General features: G+C 32.3%; 1 protein-coding gene across 1 annotated transcript; it reads right to left on the reverse strand.

Moving 5' to 3' along the window:
* Positions 1 to 2,017: 2,017 nt before the first annotated feature.
* On the reverse strand, positions 2,018 to 19,638 carry LOC149908431 (uncharacterized). Its single transcript, XM_090101890.1, has 5 exons — positions 19,467 to 19,638; positions 3,748 to 5,193; positions 3,211 to 3,392; positions 2,897 to 3,111; positions 2,018 to 2,740 (listed from the first exon to the last, which is right to left on the reverse strand). Exons 1-5 carry the CDS (start codon positions 19,492 to 19,494, stop codon positions 2,512 to 2,514), a joined length of 2,100 nt encoding a protein of 699 aa, XP_089958016.1. The 5' UTR covers positions 19,495 to 19,638; the 3' UTR covers positions 2,018 to 2,511.
* Between the last annotated feature and the right edge of the window lie 1,745 nt (positions 19,639 to 21,383).

Raw genomic sequence — 21,383 nt, forward strand, 5'->3', positions numbered from 1 at the left:
TACGCAAGTATGTACAATTGCCGATACGAATCGTGAACTAGTACCTATCCTAGTAATTCAATGGCCTACTATACGATAGGAATTAATTGCATACTAATGTATGCAATTAATTCCTATCTAGAATATAATCAAATTAACGGTCTACAAATATATCTCAAAATATCACTGCCCCTATTATTACTGAGCAATTGCGCATAAAAGCAAAAATGTTTGTCGTTTTCCGTAAGGGGCTTAAGATGTCAGTTGAAATATTCCCTGCACGTATTTCGTTCACGAGTCGTATCGCAATCCTATAGTTAGGCGTGCTACACACGTTTTCGGGTTGGCATTCATCTACTACATCAGGCTAAAATATTATCCAAAAAATCATCCATCCATCAGGATGAGGGAAGGCATAGCGATACAAATATTATATAAGAGCAAGCAATGCCGAGCCGGTAGCGTGTAGCGTGTCGCTCGGTGGTGACGGCGCGCGTGTTGCAGAGCGCGCGCACGCGCCGGCGGCGCAGTACTCGTACCACAGCATGTTCGTGGCGGCCACCGAGAGCGCGGCGCTGTGGCGCTGCAAGTCGTGCGGCAAGGAGGTGTCCAACCGCTGGCACCACTTCCACTCGCACACGGCGCAGCGCTCGCTGTGCCCCTACTGCCCGGCCACCTACAGCCGCATCGACACGCTCCGCTCGCACCTGCGGCTCAAGCACGCCGCTCTGCTCCTCAAACACTAAGCGAAACGGACGCCACCCGACTCCTACCTTGCTCTCGACGTTTCTCCTTAGTGTGCCGTCGTTTTGATGGTGTATTTGTTACGTAGCGTTTATCGCACGTTTTCGTGCCGTATTTATTGTTCTGTAGTTATGTATGTTGTACTAACAGGGTAATTTATGACGAATTGCGAAGATTCTACCGGTTGGATGTCAGCTGTGAATGATAAGTTACAGTTTTTTTTCGCTACGAAAATTTTAAATATTATTTAATTATATGTAGTTACTCCAATTTTGAGAAATCTAGTCTATGTGTAAATGTAATGCTTTATTGAAAGAAATATCTATTATGTGTAAATACAATTTATAAGTATATATACCTAACAATAGCACAAGACATTCTTCGTTCCTTTGCTTACATAATACATATAACGTAACCATAACAATAAAAAAAATTATCCGCTGTATGATAGGCATGATTTTAGTGTTTAATAATAATTTTGTACAGATGTGTCGATGTTAAATGTGTATTAATTCTGTAATACGAATGTTTGAAGCATTTTAAGATCCATAAACAGTTTATTGGCCAAAAATTGAGTGGGGAATGAAACGCTAAGACTGAATGGCAACAACTTGTGATTGACGTAAACTGAGGAGTATGGACTGTAAATAATTAGGTAAATTACGAATCAAAATTATTGTACGTATACTAAAAATATGTTTGCTCCAACGATGATGTTAAAACTCAATGTGTCTATCACCTTGAAAAATAAAGGAGCTATTTTACAAATTTCTTAAGATATTATTCCAAATTATATTTTTGTAAAACTATTATCTGCAAAAATTGCATTATATTAGGTGTTTATGTATTAGCTTATAACGGTCCAATGTCGTTCATAAATGTATCTGTATGTATAGAAATACAAGTGCGTAGCCACGTGCTTAATCATTCGTGTATAAAACCTTTCTAGGATCTCAATAATTTATTCTGATATTACAATTTAATATAAATACATCCATATAGTCAGATTTAATCTTCTTAATACTTAATAAGTGTTTATCCATGTTGAGTCCCAATCTAAGAATGTAGTTAATCAAAGGTTTCATAGAACAAATTAGTCGACATATTTTATTTTATTCTCTCATGTGTATTGTTATGTTCATAATAAATATTCAAGTATTCGATGTTTCTGTATGTTCCAGTTGCTAAAAGTAGTCATAAGTCAACCAATTGCACTTTGTAAATAGTTCATTAAATGTAAGATCTGGAAAGGTGTTTTATTATTATGGATAAAATTTAATGAAACAAAAAAAAACAGACAATTAGCAATTTATTGCACCAATTAAAAATATCAAAGTATTCAATTGATAGTTTACAAATATACTTAACACTTATTTAGTCATATTGCACACCACTCACAGCTTAATTGGAAATAAATAGGAATGCATCATTAACACATTCTAAAATACAAACATATCAAGGTAATACATATTAATTAAAAATTTCTACGATTCTGGCCTCAAGAATATAATTTCACAGTATAATACACAAGATAATCTTACATCTAACTTAATCATTCGAATTAAACATGGCGAAATATGGCAAGTTTAATTCCTATAAAATAAAGTTTCATTCTGTACACTCTTCAAACAACTTAGAAATGACATTTGATCAATAGAGCTATTTATAAATAGTTCATAACTAAAACTATCACAGTTGACTTAGGATTATGAATATCTTGTAACAGGTATTTTTTACAAAAAAACAAATGTCCTTATGTTTTAATTTAACATGTATGCAAACGTCCTTTCACTCGTGTAGTCTTTCAACATTGCCGCTGGCACCAGCAGATTCAACAATAACACCTGCGTTGCTTATTGATCTTCCATCATCATAGCTTCCCTTGTCCTCTGCACTATTCGCTTCAAGAATCTTTTCACTTGTATCTTCATTATCCATCTTTTCTGATGCCATTTTACTTTTATTTTTGTTTTTCTTAAATTGCTCTTCCATTTCTTTAAATTTTAAGGTCAGATATCTGTAAAAAGAAACAAGCGAAACATTAATGAGTGAATATACAATAATTATTATAGTATGTCACACCTATTTTGTGAAGTTTTACTTAAAACATATAGTTAAGCTATTTTTTATACTATACTATTTTTTTTAATAGATAATCGTTAGGATTACTTACTTGTCAACTAATGGACCACTGTAGTCTTCAGGGAATTTTGGAGAATGCGGCAATATGAACTTGTAGAGGCTCTCATTTAGAACATAGAGTTGAGCTGTAGAGGCGCATCGCACATTGAACCACCAGTCACACGTTAAAGCCGCCTGTGAGAATATTGTGCCATTGGGGCACAAAAACGATGCTTGACCGCCGTTTAAATCGCAATAGTGCCATACCTGAATAAACAAATAAAAGTTATAGTATAGCCCCAACAAGATACTAAGGTAATAATAAAAGATAACAAATAATGTCAATAAAAGTATAAAAAAACTTACTTGGCACCGCGTTTCAGGATCGGCAAAAAAACCTTTGTAGCGTTGCGTTTTACAGTCAAATTTTGTGGGTGGAATGACGGTCAAGATTGGATAATCTATACCTGGTCGACCTGGTGTACCGCCTTCATCATCAGAGTGTATTTGAAGTGGAAATTGTTGACTGCTTCCACCGGATGAATAATCTGAAAAACATACGAGCATATTGAATAACGACATTGAAAATATGATAAGCCAGAAAACAATTAAAATCTATAATTAAAAGAAACCCAATAACTGAAAAAAATTCAGATACCTACAATACCTATCTTTATTTTTATTACATACTAGCGGTCCGCCCCGGCTTCGCCCGTGGTACATGTTTACGTTTTCTCTACATAAAAACCATCCTCGTACTTCAAGGAATATAATAAAAAAAGAATTATCGAAATCGGTTCAGCCGTTCTCGAGTTATGCGCTTACCAACACATTTTGCGATTCATTTTTATATATAAAGATTTGTTTTCAATTTAAATTAATCTATTTGACGAATGTACTCACCATCTAAATGTTGAGATGGTGTATTAACAGGAGCTAAGTAAGGTTCTTCATTAAATTCCACGCTGTGTGGTGAGTCTAAAGTAGGTGGTGTTGGCGGTGATGGTGTAGTTACTTCTGGAGCCTCAAAAGCTTTCGGAGTACTGAGAACTGGTGCTTCAACTACATTTTGTTGCGCTTTTAACGTGTTTAAAACTTGGAGTAATGTGGCTATTGATGCACTGACATTATCTTTTGTTATTGGCTTAGGTATAGATTTATTTATCTGCAAAGAATTAAGAAGTTCCGCTAAGCTCACAGTATTTGTTTTCTCATTGTGGGTAGGTTTAGATATATAAGAGGGTTCTTCTAAAACGTATTGATAATTAGGTTTTCTGTTAGGGATTTCTTCTGAAATTTCATCAAATTCAGGTACTCGTTCATGATAGGGCTGTGGTGTTAAATGGGGACTTTCGGTGGCATGTATTTGCGAAGATAATATTGGTCTAAATCCACCTTCAATTACGGGCTCTGCTAAAGGTACAACTGGTGTTTGTTTTTCGTAATACATTTCAGATATTGTTGTCGGAGGTCTTCTTGTCTTATACTGCTGATTATTATAGTTCTGATAATTATATTGAGGTTGAGTTGGTTTGGGTTTTATATAAACAGATTCCTTTTGAATAACAACTGGATGATATTGTTGTCTATTAAGTTCAACTTCGTCTGGTTGATTAAGGTATTTTATTGGAGGCGTTTGCTCGTAGGGGACTAGCTTATATTTCGTAGCCTCCTCTTTTTCCAACAAGTAATATTGTATGTTTGCGTCCTCGTTTTGGTGCACGTTCAAATATGGCTTTCTTGTTGGTTGCGCAAATGGAACACTTATTGAAGGTTTATTTGGCTTGATATATCTATCATAATCACGTTCCCCTTGGACATTAAAGCCTATTGGCACGGGATTATAATTAGAATTAGGTTTGTGGGCCGGCTGATAAAATGCGGGAAGTATTTCTTTTAAATACAGTTTAGTGGGATTGGCTGAGGCAATATTATGTTGCGTCAACCGATTACCATGATATCTTGGAATATTTTTATGTCTGCTAAATGTATGAATAACTCTCTCGTCTCTTTGATTCGGTGTTATATTACCCGTCTCTATAATATGTGCCTTTTCTACTTCTACAGATTTTGCTTCTTCTTGCCTGGTAGCTGGTGTGGCAATATCATTCGCATAATAAAATGTCATGTACGGAATTAATCTCCGATATCTTTCGTTGATCCCAATTTTAGTAGAATTTATTTTCTCTAAGTCTCTAGTTGCTTTATATTTACTAGTTGTTGAGTAGTCTGATCTGGGTGTCATCATTTTTAAATCATTGAGTGTTTCTATTTCCATGTGACTTATCATTTTAGTTTCGGGACTGTTTCCATTTGATGAAATTGTGATTGATGTTATATTGGGGATGACTGAAACAAAAAAGTATAATAATACAATTCTTGTGCAATGATAAAAATAAATGTAGACCGTATATGTACGTACAGTAACAAATGCGAATTTAAAAAAAAATTGGTGGTCATTTTATTTTATGTCTATTAACTAAATGACAAAGAGCTAAGTGACTTTCTTATTGCCTGTGCCTAATAAGTTTAAATGTTGTAAATGTTCACCTACGACTAAACATGTTGTACCGTGTACAAAAACTAAAACAAATGTAACATATTTATACCAGGTTTTAGGAGCAAAAATATTATAAAGCTAAAGAGATTGTTTGTTTGAATGCGCTAATCTCAGGAAATACTGTGGATTTTAAAAATTCTTTCAGTGTTAAATAGCCCGGATTTATCGAGGAAGGCCTATATATCATCACGCTAAGACCAACAGGAGCGGAGCAACGCAGGTAAAACCGCGGGGCAAAGCTAGTTATGAATAAAATTTTAGAAGCAATAATTTTAAAATATACAAGTATCCGTACAAGAATGTTGAAGACATAAGACAAACAAACAATGAGGCCGATAATTTGGTACTGTTGTAAGAAGGCCTTTTAGTTTTTGCCCTACATTTAATAACCTTCTCCTTCACAGTGCGTTGTTTTATTTTTCTTTCCATGGATAAAAATGTTATGTTATCATCTAGAAACGGTACCTTACAGTTTCCTAAGAGAATACCTATTTATAAGATAGAAATGTCAAGTAGTTAGGTCAAAGCTTTAAGTTCAAACTATTTCCTTATTAAATTCATAAAAATATTTATATCCTTGTTAAACATATTTTCAATATCACCTGCATAGGTATTATATAATATTTGCGTACACCTTTGCACCTATAAGTAGTAGTATTATTTATTCAGAAAAACTCTAACCAACATGCATACAAATATTATGCTCCAAGATTTAGGCGGAGGACCCACAGCCAGGAAAATTATAATTGTACCGAAATGTAAGTATGTATTTAACTGTTAAACAAGCAAATGTTGTCAAGATGGTAGAAACACGAGAGAGGACTTTGCGTTTGTTTTTATCCCGGAAAGTCCATGGAAACGTACCTATAGGTACCTATAATGCGGGTAAAATCCTGGGTTTGTCTTTTCCTTTGACTACGTGGGTTAAAAGCTAGTACAATATAAATAGAGTGGATGAATACATATTTAAAAATTGTACCTGTATAGTTAAATTGTACACAATGAGCCCAACAGTGACCATTAGACAAAGGTTTTATAAATCATCGGCAGCTGCGCTTGCAAGACGTATCAAACGAATTTAACCGTAAACTGGGTTAATAGATCTAACAATAGAAAATAATGAACTAATCAAGAATTGTATGAAATAATATCTAGCTATATAAATAATTCATAGTCATACAATTTAGAAAGCTGCGCACATCTATTTTATGCCTTTATTAACTTTTTAAACATCTACCCCGTCTTTAACTCTGAAATTTAAACATATTATTTACTTGCTGAACCGTGAACGGATGTAGAACGTTAGCTTGTTATATTTTATTGGTCACTGAAGAAGTGACTGGACCAGATCCGTTTTCTGAACACATTAATGACAATAACAATACACCTACCTAATTAGTTACCTGTAAGATACTTAAAAAATAATAAGTTTTCAATTTTGAAGCACTATTATACCTACTTATACATATACTAAATACAAAATGCCGAATAGAAAAGGATGTAGGTACCTAACTAACTGAAAGTATCAAATTTTATGCAAGGCCTTGAATCAAAAAATATCTTGAAAAATGAAACATTTTCTTGTAGATTATATCATGCACTTAACCTAGTACATACATTAGCTTTTGTTTGAATCTCAAGAACTACCGGACCGATTTCAAAAATTATTTCACAGTTGGATATGTAGGTTCATGAGCCCTGAATGCTAGAAGCTATAATTATTTAAATTCCGGTCGAAATCAGGCTGCTCGTATTCATTTATAAAATTTAGTTATTAGGAAGCATCGAGATAATTAGGAAGCTCAATTATCTACATATATAATGTAAGTACATAAAGCTTAATAAATTTTCAAAACCCTAAACTGCCAACGTGCAGCGCATATTATCTTATTTATAACATCATTTTCAATTAATAAAAAAAAATATAATCTAATCGTCAATATATTTTATACATGATCGCATAGATAATATCACAAACCAAATATGATTATACCTATCAAAATATTTTGGTTGTGAATGGCGGAATTGAAAGCTTTTGTCGGTTTATTTGCAAGGTCTTATCGAATGTTGTTACATAAAAACTTGAAATAATTCATCACATTATCAAAATTAATTCATATTATGTATCATTATATCAATTATAATTTCATCCATTTGATAAGTCACATGTTATTATGTATAAATTATTAAAAGTGTATAGTGAGTGATATAGGTACCAATGAACCCAAAATGTTAATTATTGCTTTAATGCCTTTTTAAAGCTGTTAATGGTTTGATTAAATTTATATTATTATTATTTGTTGTTTTCTAGGAACTTGTAATATCGTGCCCACTGTAAATGTCTTATTAGACCCACGGTATTCAAATGTGGTTAATCTCGCTATATTACGAACAAATAGATGTTTATTGTCTTCCAACTACTCACGATACTGAGCTTTAGATCGAAACCATTAATAATTTAAGTCTAGTATTTATTGGAAAAATCTTATTGTTAAAAAATTATGTACGGTACCTATGTAGATTCCTTTTTAGAACACGCTAAAGCCCTTTGCTTATATTCATATTATTTATACCTACATTTTAATTTGTAACCTATTGCAAAAATTCAATAATAATATATCCATCTCATAATGCATTTCTAATGTATTCTTAGTTGCTAGAAAGTTATGAATTTCTTAAGCGTTTAGACGAAGAAAGCTATTTAAAATAAAACTATGTAACTAGTTACAATATTATTTCTTTTAAATACTTATTTTAAATTATCTTAACATTGCGTTATAACGTTTTTTATATTTCCAATCTTTTTTTATACTTAACTAGCTTTCCGCCTGCGGCTTCGCCCGCGTTTTCAAAGAAAAACCCGCATAGTTCCCGTTCCTGTGGGATTTCCGGGATAAAACCTAGTCTATGTTACTCGTGGATAATGTAGCTTTCGAATGGTGAAAGAATTTTTAAAATCGGTCCAGTAGTTTATGAGCCTATTCATTACAATCAAACAAACAAACAAACAAAGTTTTCCTCTTTATAATATTAGTGTAGATTTTAAGTTAGCTTATCCTTAAAAATACAATACGACATCTGTTTGTACTTTTATTCAATTAAATTTAAACATAGTACTCGCAAGCACATGAATAAATTACAATTTTATGTTATAAAAACAACCGAACTACATTTAGATACTTTACCTGTGCATGCTAATGAAATACTTAAGTACATATATTCTATCAACCTATATGAATTTTAAAATCAATGTACCTAGAGATAATTTATATCTAACTCTATCTATTTTCATCGGATAACAAAGATTTAACTTCCAAGATTATGTGAGACAATAAGATTCGCGGCTATTATTATACACCCACCTCACACCTGCCTAAATTATACAGTGCTCGGTTGAAGCCAATGCTTGTCACATTCAGAGTAGTAGCGGTATAGGTCGTTTAGTGTCATAAAACGTGATCGTCGCTCAGATTCACCCAAATTATAGAAAGCAGTCATTACAGTGAAAGCGAAACACGTCCACCAAGTGACGCCAAAAGTGGTTGCATAAGCATCGTGTTTACTGATTAGATGAGATTGTATGGCCACGCTTAAACGGTCACGAATAAGATTATCATGTATCCGAAATGTTATGATTCGACTAAAAAAAATTGAAGTCCATCACTGGATTTTGTTACGTAACTAAGATATGTTACTATTGGTGTCAGTAATAATTACATACCTATACAATTACCTCATCATGGTATGAATAGGTATCTACAATCATTACGAAAAAGATTAAATATAAAAATAATTAATTCATTCAGACACAAATTTTGATAAAGGCCCTAAGAGTGGTGTGAGTGCCCTCATTCTTATTAAAAACCTAATTTAATTCATTGACAGCTTTTACAGAGGCGGTAATATGCATTTCCTGCCATGAAAATATCCAGCTATTGCTTATGATCTCAGAACGTGAACAATGAAACCTCCTTTAACACCGTGTAGGTAATACCTACAAGGTGTAAAACTGCGAGCGTAACATACATTATTATGCTATCCACTCGCTTGTTTTATACAACAATTACGAAATATAGTTGTATATCTAGTAACAAATGAGTAGCAATGACTAATACCAGTTGAGCAAATAACTGAAGTCCTGGCTAGGGACACCCGTGCTCTATATCTTACATTGACTTTCGAAAGCTCAAAGATAACCTCGAGATTTGCAATGGTCTGGCATCGACTGTCGCAACCTTAGTATGCAGTGTTTATAGTATCATAGCCTTTCTCCACACAATTTACATGTACATTTGTTATTGGCCCGATAGAGAAATGTAATTCACTTCACACTTTGGCGTTTGCTAAACTTACGCATACAAATGTTTCCTAAAACCACTAAGCTATTTTCGTAATTATACCTATATGCGTTCCTGCCTACAAAAGAAAAGACGTCATTATCTCTTCTTATTATACACTAGCTGCGCTTCGAGGTTTCCCCGCGTGGCTCTGCTCCTGTTAGACTTAGCGTAATGATGTATAGCCTTCCTCGATAAATTGGCTATGACACTGAAAGATTATTTCAAATCAGTCCAGTAGTTCTTGAGATTAGCGCGTTCAAATAAACACACAAACAAACTCTTCAAAAAATATTAAAATTTAAGGAGTAAAATACAATGAGTGTAGGTAAGTAGATAGTACCTAATTTTTGACATACAGGTGCGCGAAGCTGCAAGTGGGAGCTAGTTTTACAAGAAAAAAATTGTCGTGAATGTTAATTTCATAATTTACTTAACGACCTACAATCAAATTAATGTTCAACTTGCTGTTCATCCACAAATGGCTCGGTCCTCACAAATACGTACCTAAATACCTAATATCCGCTTATATGGCATTCATTGAAAGTTGCAAGTCAATTTAAAATTCTAATAAAGATACATATTTCATGTACAACGACTTGTGTAGCAGAGTTCAATTAATATAAATCAATTTAATAGAAAAATACGACTTAAGAAATATTGGAAGGTTTTTTACGAATCGATATTATTAAGGACATTACCTAGCTACCTATCTAGGTCCCTCCCTACCAAGGTGATTCTTAATCTAACGTTCCCTTTTAATTACAATAAAAAAACTGGTTACCAAGTGAATATTTTAAAAAAAGTTAGAATATTTCAATGACTAATTAGAAAATGTAATTTAAATATATTATAGTAGTTAAGTATATACTAAAGATTTTTTGCAGAAGTTAGGACACAAGTAAGTATACGTAAGTATTGCAGTGCTTGCTTTGGACTTGATGAATATTTTCGGAATGTTAAAATAAATGTCCCGGTTTGGCAGGACGCAGAAGGCTACGTGTCTCTAAAATCGATCAGTGAAACAGATGTATGGTTAATGCATCTGCCCCATACTGCACTAGGGGACACGGGACTTCAACTTCGGAATGTTTAAGAAGATATTGCATAGATACCCATGCGACGTCTCTATACGGGGAAGAAGCTGTGGCTCATGTCGCATTCCCACCGAGTGCATTTACATCAAACGAGCGATTCATCATTCTAACCCCACTATGTCAAATTATTTTAATGTAAATCGGAGTTGAGCATTCTTTCGCTGTTCTTAATGCTTTCGATTAAAAGATTCTATGCAATGTTCTAATGCTGAACAACACTGAATACGAGTTTTCGTTTACACCAAAAGATCACGAAAGCATGCTCTTGCTCTAGCTCTAACTCTATGTTCGTTTGATGTAAATAGTTTTCGTCCTTGCGAAAAAAAATCGAAGATGAAACCGATACATTATTAACTCCATTAAATTGACAACCTTCTAGTTTTTGTAATAGCTTAATTATTATTAATGGACATATTTCACAAAAAAAGTTAATATACAGAGATTTTTAAATTCTAAACATTGCAACAAATTTTAACTGGGTCAAGGAAGTTTTACGCTTATATTATGTACGGTCTATGTATGTGTTGATAATAATTTATTTATATAAAGCAAATAGAAGCACATTACACCTATTCTAAGAATCATTTAATAAGCGGTCTGGGCTAGTACCTATAAGTACCTATTACATATTTGATATTTAAAGTCAATAACAAAAGTCAAAACCTACACACATAACAATATGTAGGTAGTTACGTTTACGTATCTTCAATAATGTTATTAGTATCATAACTCTACGCAATGGGAACTAATCCCCTTATCTGATAAGTCTGTGCTTCAGTAGCATAATATGACCCTCAAAAAATTAAGCCTTTTTTTATAGTGGGGAAATCTTCCAAAGATACCCACTGTCCCCGGGGAAGGAGCCGTCGCGTCGGTTATGTCGGATTCTTACCGATTAAAACCCCACTGTGTTCCGTCGAGCCGGGCCGCGGGTATTGGTTGGAATTCTTCCGCGACAAGTACCTAATATTTTACATTCAATAAATGTGTTTCAATAAGTTATTTACCATTTTAAATAGGTACATTTAGCAATAGAGAGAACGATTAACAATAACGATTTATGTCCATCTCATCATTGTAATCATAAAATATAACTTTAATATAAATTGGATAAAATGCTCTATATTTCCTAAAACAACGATCGTGAAGGTTTTCCACTTTATTAGAAGAATGCCTGAGCGTCAAGTCTAGACTCTTATTAAATAATAGATACCATGAATAAATAGCAATTCATATCTGCTGTAAAATCCTGTAATTTAAAGTAAGTTAGTACACTTGTTGGTTCATCATAGCCTTATCGCACTGGCCATTTCTTATTTGGGTTAATTTGACCTTCACGCATCATTTTAACAATGCCTACAATATAATTAATTGATAGTTGCAAATAGTCTATAATTAAACTACATATAGGCTACTGTTTCTTCATCGTTATTCATTGTCATGATGAAACGCTATTCTTTTTTATAAGTACTTTGTACACAGTTATTAACCTCCAAAATTCTGATATTTGCATATACATTGCAACAGCGTATTTGTTTACAATAGAATCGATAGAATTCTTGAAGCATCAAATCGTTTTATCGTGAAATTTCGCATGCATAACATTAACGCGCTAACGTATTGGTAAGTTTGATCCATGAGACTTTCCTAGTACTGCAGTAATATAATAATTATCTTCAAGCTGCGTAAGACATATAAACAATAACATGTGAAAGAATGGATACTTTCTTTATTATTGTTTATTATAAGTCATATGAAATCGGGCATAGATTTTATCTGAGAGAGATCAAGATAGAAGTATTAGGCCCTCTGTATCTTAATAAATAATTTTATAAAATGTTTTCATATGAATAAGAAACTCATAGCAACTTTTAATAAAATCAGTTGTTGCAGCTGGAGAGCATCAACACAGCGAGACGGGAAACATTGGTATATATAATTAATTAAATAGGTATCCCATTACACCTCGGAAAAATGTAGTTATGTACTTAAATATAAACATAGGTACGCATTATTCGAGTTACTTACGCCTTATGTAACAACTATATTATATATTTTTAATTACAGATACGTAAACAAGGTGAAGTATGTAATCGTGGCAATTTATCGCCTAGAATTTAACAACAGTAGTAAATAATTGTCAAGGGAGGGACCCAGGAGAGCGGCAAGCTGTCGTCAAGCTTGGTGGCGCTGTTGCAACCGGCAAGTGGGTCAGCGTGACTGTCGCCGAGAAAATGTCCGTTCTGCCTTTATCTGATACACATTACATGAGACTAACTAGTTTAGTCCACTACAGAGGTCCATGACACAACTATTTTTGGTTAATACTAAAAATAGAAGTTTATTTATACATGGTGAATATCAATTTTAAAGGCGGATTTTTTATGAAATTTTGTTCAATTGAATCCAAAGATGAGAGTTATGAATGTAGGTAATCCACAGAGGTAATCTATACCTACTTATTAATACAAAGCGGCAGAGTTTGTTCGTTGGCTTGTCAATATCAGTAAATACTGGACCAATTTCAAAAATTCTTACTCTATGTCTATTGGATATTTACTGTAAGTACCTAATTCCAGGAGGCTAAATTTGCTATAGGTACCTATAATTTATGTGCAGGCGAAGCCGCTGCCGGAGCTAGCAAATTATAATATTGATTGAAGTTTAAAACCCAATCTTTATATTTTTAAATTAGGTGTTACATTTGTATTAAGTATTATACAAAATATCTTGATAGAGTAGTGAATACCTAGTTCATGCAATACTACGTCGGTAGCATATTTCATAATGTGATAAATCTCCTATAAGTATATGCAGGCAGAACTAATAAGAATATTCTTCACACTCTATAATTAGCTGATAGCTCCAAATTCTACATAAATATAAAATGTGAAAGGTAATGTTGTAATTTCACATCTTTCTATTTAAAAGCACTATAAAAGTTATAACTTCATTATTGAAGCTCTGTATTGACACTATTGTACTGTGTACTGTGTGGTATTTTATGTATAATATGTAATTGATAAGTTATTTGATATCAATTATACCGTAGAATGATATTTAACTTCTCTATACAAGAATTAAATGCCTCTAGTCGCATAGAATGCTTATTATCTTTGTGTGATTATTAAGTTATCTACGTATTGTTCACAAGCAAGGTGAATATCTACAGTTGACATGACATTGTGGTACACCGTGGGAGCGCTAGCGCGTTTAGGACAATTTAAACGATCTTTACCTATCTACTGCGCAGCACAATAAAATATATTCTTGTTGTCTTAAATATGGTGTGGACGTAGTATTATTTGAATATACTTTTTTATGTTTCTCTATTCAGCACTGCGCTTATTTAGTTGAATTCAAATTTAGTGAATACTAATAGGAGTTTCTTCTAGGCCGCCGCGGCCGTGCGCAAACTATGATCGCATCACTGCGAGATAACGGTCAAACATCTGCCTCTTTTGGATAAAAATAACGATGTTTAAAAACAAACTTTTCCAATCTATTAAGCATATTTGATTGCGTGATACATAAATTAATATATCTAATAGGCACAATAACGTGAATAAGATTGAAAATATTGTGAAACATTAATTCATTTAAATTGTATTGTAAATGTAAACGCAACTTTACTCGTTTTATTTACACAACTAGATATAAGTAATTTAATTTTAATCAATAAGACAATTTAAAAACAACTGTTGTAAGACTCCTGTGTAAACCAATTATATTCAAGAACATAATACTTATCTTACGACGAGAGAATTATTGTAATAACATAGGTACTTTCGATCGAAGATATAACACTAAGAAAGTTCTATCAAAACTAGTACTTTGGTCTTGGTATATAGGTACATACTTACAGACCTAAGTTATCGAACTTACCTATCCTATCTTTCTAACATTATAAATGCGAAAGTTTGTGAGGATGTGTGTGTGTGTAGGAAAAAACTACCGAACCGATTACAATGAAATTTAGCACACATATAGAGGGTAACTTGGATAGGTTTTATCCCGAAAATCCCACGGGAACAGGAACTATTCGGTTTTTTCTTTGAAAATGCGGGCGGAAAGCTAGTACGTAGTATATTATTATTAGTCTGTGCTAGTACATAATAATTGATTGCTGCCTATAAAGAGAATTCAAATGTTTTATGTGTAGAACAAAAACCTGATAGTTAAAAACTTTTCTACCCCGCTAAATGGACAATAGTCTGCATATTTAGAGAATAAAAGTAACCGGATAATAGCAACCTTTACAAGGCCATTTTTACACGACAATAATACTTAAGAGTTAAGACGTATGAAATGTTTAAGAACTTCTTTTTGGTATCTAAGTATAGCTAGTAGGTACCTACCTACTTACAAGTTACACTTTGGTAGGAACTGTTTGAAAACTTTATTCAACTTTTTATCAATTTTGTTATATAAAATACTTTAAGATATCTTGTCTACTTTCCCACCAAAGTTTATCAGTAGAAAAATTACGTTCCGCAATAATAATTAGCATACGAAATTCCAAATGTCCCTAGATGATTTCTCAATTAGATTATGTTATTGCGACAACAACTTGTCATAATCAATAATATCTAGTATCTAGAAAGATTGTTATAACTCATTTAAATTCTTTGTAACCAGTCAACTCATAACTAATTTACCTACTTATCAAATCTTACGTTACGCTATTGAATAAAAAAAATGTACAGAGTATTAAATAATAAAAGTGGTCCTACGAGGATATTACGGACTATATGCAGTATGTGCCTACCCAATTAATTACTCACGCAATTGATATATGAGTGAAAATTTCATTGAGAGTAATAACCAGAAAAGGCATCGTGCATTCGAGGACAGCAACTGTTTATGTTGCACATGCGGCCTGTTGCATATGCATGAACTCCGCAAAAACTGGCCAATACGAAGCATTGAGAGGAAACTGAAACTTGGTCTGCGATAACACGCTTTTTATGAACCCAAGTCTAGTGTGCCCAATAAACATACCGACAACTGCGGACTTCTTGTACATAATGTAACTTAAATTTATGTTGAGAAATCGCCATATTTTTTGCAATGATTGCTTTTTAAATAAATTTGATATTATATGTCAATAGATTTAGTGGTAATTAAGAGGTTATTAATGTATTTACAAATCTTATTTTCATAAACATTCGTAACTAATTAACTAGTTATAGATTTTTTTATGAATATTTTAATACTTTAAGTTGCACAAAAATGTAGTAAACTATATTAGCAAAGATACAATCAGCTTTTTGGCCTTCACTTTCAGACTGAAATACTTGCAACGTGACCAGGAAGTAAATTATTTATCACTCTGACCACAGTATTTACTTTGAACAATTAAATATGGCTATACACCAATTATACTTAGGTATATTCAAACATTAAAGTAGAAAAAATGTTCGTAAATCGTTATGCATAAAAACTTAATAAAATGATTCAATTAAATTATTTTGCTTATATTTTTTTAACCTTCACGTCAACAAAGAATTCAGGTATATTTTATACACATTTTATATAACAAAATTGATAAAAAGGAGTTTGTATTATTTAATAGATTCTCAACAGCTACTGAATCTATTTTCAAAAATATATTCACAAATAGGCAGGTACACTACATATTATGTGTGATAAAGACTTTTTCATTGAATATCAATTCATAGCATATGTTTATATGTTTATCAACTTCGTAGAGTCCAAGTGTAAGCTAGTGGCAAATAGTTAATATGACATTAGGTGAGCGACTTTTACTAGTTCCACCTCAGAGTTCCACACACAAGTTTCCAAGAAGCAATAAGCAATTGACATTACATATTTTATTTCAAGAGCAGTGAAACTATTAGAACGAGTTTAGCTGTCTTATGGAAGTCGGTGAGAGTGCAGGAAGACCAAGAAAAAGATGCAAAGCTATCACTAACATAGTTATATGTTATACCGGATGATAAAATAATAATTACTATTAAAACTTTCTCGATTACCGAATTTAGACTGGCTTCCTGTCAGATACTTAATATCAAATATGCAAATTATGTATTTTTGGAGAAAATTTTATTCTTGGAACCTTAAATTAACATTGATCTTGCCTGTTTTAACATAATATCTAATAATACATTATTTATTCATAACTAGTGGTCCGCCCCGGCTTCGACAGTGGTATATAATATATATATTTAGTATCCTATGTCCTTCTCCTGGCTCTAAACTACCTCCCTGCCAATTTTCAGCTAAATCGGTTGAGTTATAAGTGGAGTAACTAACACGACTTTCTTTTATATAGGTATGTATATAGATTGTGTAAGTACCTATCTAATAGTGTATAGTAATTGTGTTGGTACTTACATAACAAAATTTTATAATACTTTTTTATGAACGATTTTTCCAACACTGGTAAACTTGAAGTTAAGTTTGTAGATGCCAAAAATGTAATTATGTTATTCACATGACCAATAAAATTCCAATTACTTACTAAATATATACAATATAACCATAGGAGTATCAATCACCCTACAACTTGGAACGGATATAAAATTCATGAGATTCCAATTAAGATGACCAAAAATTATACTACATCCCTTAAAAAGCTACATTCTAGAAACCGGAGTATCAATATGAATTGGATTTATTTATGAAGAACTTGATGTAAATTACTCAAAACGTTAACATTAATGCAACTAGCGCAGCCACGAAGGGTGTTGTAAGGCACATACCGAATGTTTATGCAAGTTGCACTGACTGTGATTCAGATATTTACATGTTAAATTGTATTTACTTTTATTTGTTCTAGATTAAAACATTCTAAATGATTCTAGTTATAGACTTTTTCTCAAATATCGACTGGTGTGATAGATAAGGGATATGATGTAATTTTGTCACAAAATAATTTCTATGTTTCTACTATTCATGGATATTCAACATCTCTCCCATCCAAGTTTCATATACCACGTGCGACAAACTGCACATCGTAATAAACTGGTCGATGGTCATCGCCGAAGGTTGCCGGGGTCGCATATTGCTGTCATCAGTGAAAGTGCATGCGTGCCTAACGATACATCCACTGCAATCATTTGAATCAATGTCCATCGCCTGTTAATTATTACGCATTATGTACCTTTAAAATTGTTATATAAAAACATTTGCACAACTAAAATCCAAAGTACTTAAATTGGTTATTAAGTACTGATCACAAGTAACTGTAGAGTCGTTAGGTAGGTATGTGTTTCTTAGGTAGAGTGGAAAAACAATCATAAAAAATATAGTAGATAAACATTACACACTTATGTACGAATCACCTGAATTATATAATTCATTGCGTTATTCGCATTAACTGTTCATCTAAAACGATCAATAATAATATATTGACACAGGTAAAAGTATGCAGTTATTTTATTTCAACATACAATGATCACTAATCAAATTGGATAACATATCAAACGTTACGATTTTATTGTGTTAATCTAACGTAATGAGTGCCGTAATATACGCGCGGAGAGCAAGTGGATCGGTCAACTTTGATTATACGTGCATCGATACGGTTTGGTAATTCATAAAATTTGTAATTTGTAGAAGAATTTGTTTTGAAAACAGTTATTTTTTTTAATAATAGCAACCCTTATGATTATTTTTGGCACCTCATCAAAGAATTCGACTTCGATAAAGAGTGAAAAGAGATCTTATCATGAGTTTATTCAAGTTCCAATTTACCTTTTCATTACGATTCTCTACAAATCAGTCATATGTAGAGTTTTGAAGGTTTTAATATGTTATTCTTGAATCTTACTTTTAACTAATAGGTAACTAATATAATTATATTATTCCTTATATTGTATTCCTTCCTGGTATTAAACTAGTTGGTACCAAAAATTTTACCGAACTAAATTTATACATTAACCCATGTAAAAAAAATTGTTTCGAGTTATTATATTTTTTAGAGTAAAAAGAAACAAGACGCAGTGTGCGATAAAAAGAAATCTGGTACAAGGTTAGGCACAATTAGATATTGCAATTAAGTATTAGGTATGTTATAATAATAGTAACAAATTAAATAATTGATAGTCTCCATAAAGTTGTGATATATCTTTTGCAAAGATTTGTCAATCGAAAATCCTCAAGGTGTTTGAGCCCAAAATATAATTTATTTAAATTAAACAGCAACACTTTATACTTTCATAGGGAGTTCAGTAAATATATTTTTATCTATTAATTTCTTTCAGGCAGGTTAAAAGATTTCATTATTAGGTACCTACGGCTTATCTTAATTTTTGCATTACGTGATCTGACATTGGACTTGGGCTTATTGTGTTGTTAATTCCTAAACCATTATATTATTTGAGGTCAGTGTAGAAAGGAATAATATTTGTTGAAATTAAACTGAGATTTTGATCGCTACTATTCGTAATTAGTAGACCATGTAGCATGACTACTGAAATCGATATCTTTATTTTGATTGCCGGAATTTTAATTAATAGTTAATTGCAAGGACTTTAAGATTGAAGTCATATTTCAGTTACTCCACTTATTAAAAAAATCCCATTCTATTTAATAAATATTAATTATAAGCATTTTTGAAACTTTTATAAATAACTAAATAAATTATTTTAAAATGGTACTTACCGCATAATATTAGCATCCAAAGCTTCATTGTTATCGTGTAAATCCAACATTCAAATGAAAAATAGATTTTTATATGAAATGATATAATCGTAAATATCTGCCGAGCGAACTAACGCATGCGTTTATCACGGTTCACGATACGAATAACTTTGAGAGCCAACCAAAGCTACGGGTGTTGGTAAGTGGTAAGGCTGCGCCGGATCACTCCCTTTTTTCTGTATAAATTTAAGCATATAAACAAAGTGATAGTAGTGCGTACTGATTTAATACGGTCATTAATTCTGAATATTTAATCAGGTTCATCAGACACAAGTCTTTAGCTTTGTTGAATAAGGTAACCTAATAATTTTATACGAAATAGTTTGTAAGAACTGATTTTCAATTGGACATATGGAATGTGTTTATTACTCTTTTATGAAAAACCACTGAACGGATTTTGTCGATATTTGACAGTGATGTAGCTTATGTAGGTACAAGAAGTGTACAAGTATACCACAAAAGCTATAGAAATACTTGTTTTGCCTGCGTATGATACCGTGCAGCATAGTTAGTAGCTCATAATTTGGAAGACTTTTATATAACAAGCCTAGAAAAACAGACCCTAGTCTGACTTAGGTGTTTAGGTAAATGTAACATAATATGATATACTTCGTTACAAGTATGAAAAGCTTTCTTAATATTTAAATGCTAACTTTTACACGTTTATTTGGCACAATGACATGATTAGGTAAAGGAAATTATTTAAAACAGGATACGAAAATCGCTGCCGATATCAAGTGAAGGGTACTTATAGAAAATTCGTTTAACCATAATATAAATTATAAATATTAAATTCCTACCAACTTATTATATTTAATTTGAGTAGACTATATCACATGATAGGTACCTACCTACCTACTACAGTCCTCGTTAAAATTAATTGTCGAGGGCATTTTCATGAAAATTTACATACCTTCATAATTCATATATTACTCACAATTTTCAAACAATTGAATTTAAATAGAGACAATATATTGTTGAGTTTCCTTAGTGTAGATAAGAAAAAATACTTCCATATATAATGAATATTCAAAAGGACTCCCACGATTAATTACCGAACAATGACAACAATATGAAATATGAATTGGTATTGTTAGCAGATGTGCTACGAATAATGCGGTTATTTTAATGTAATAACTAATATCTATACGCCTTTATAGAATCTTGTTATTTTTTCAAATGTTCTGAATCTCTTAAGTAAAGAAATATTATTGATTTGATCACAAATATATACGGTACCTTTTAATTAAAGGATGATTATGTTCACTAATATTTCTATCAATTTTCTCAGGAACAACATCTTCAAGGAATGGAAACTGTTAAAATTTTTCGCTGTTGTATAAATAGACCGTATAAACAATAGTTTCCATGAGCCGGAAGTCAGATCTCACGATACATATTTTTTGCATACATAATTGTGTTTACTTACGTAACGTAATGAGTTTCTGATAACGTCAAGTACTGCCTCTGGATGTCCATGGTTCGATGGCTCATATTTTCGGCGCCGTTAGGTACAAATATGAAACTTTCACATTCAAGCAATAAAAATAAGAAATGATGAGGCTTTAAATATTTTTTTAATTTTACAGCTAACATTGCTTTTCAAAGATATAAAAAGTGATTCGAACGGCTAAATACAGGAATAGCAACCCGATTTTAATTCAAATTGTATGAATTACCTATAGTTAGAATACATTAACTATTTAATTGAACCGCCCTAAAGACAAGTCAAAGGTGGTACTACTTTTATTGTATAATTGTTTACTCACGACGAAACGAGGTTGCTTGTGCAAATTCTTGTTGCCATTTTTTCTCCAATGCTACAGCTTGGCCGATTTCGATTCAGTTTTTAGTTATGGGGTTCGGTTTGTTTGTTTC

The sequence above is a fragment of the Colias eurytheme genome, chromosome 5, assembly GCF_061535395.1.
Source record: "Colias eurytheme isolate Ceu_HAF_F1 chromosome 5, ilColEury1 Martin Lab GWU primary, whole genome shotgun sequence".
NCBI lineage: Eukaryota > Metazoa > Arthropoda > Insecta > Lepidoptera > Pieridae > Colias > Colias eurytheme.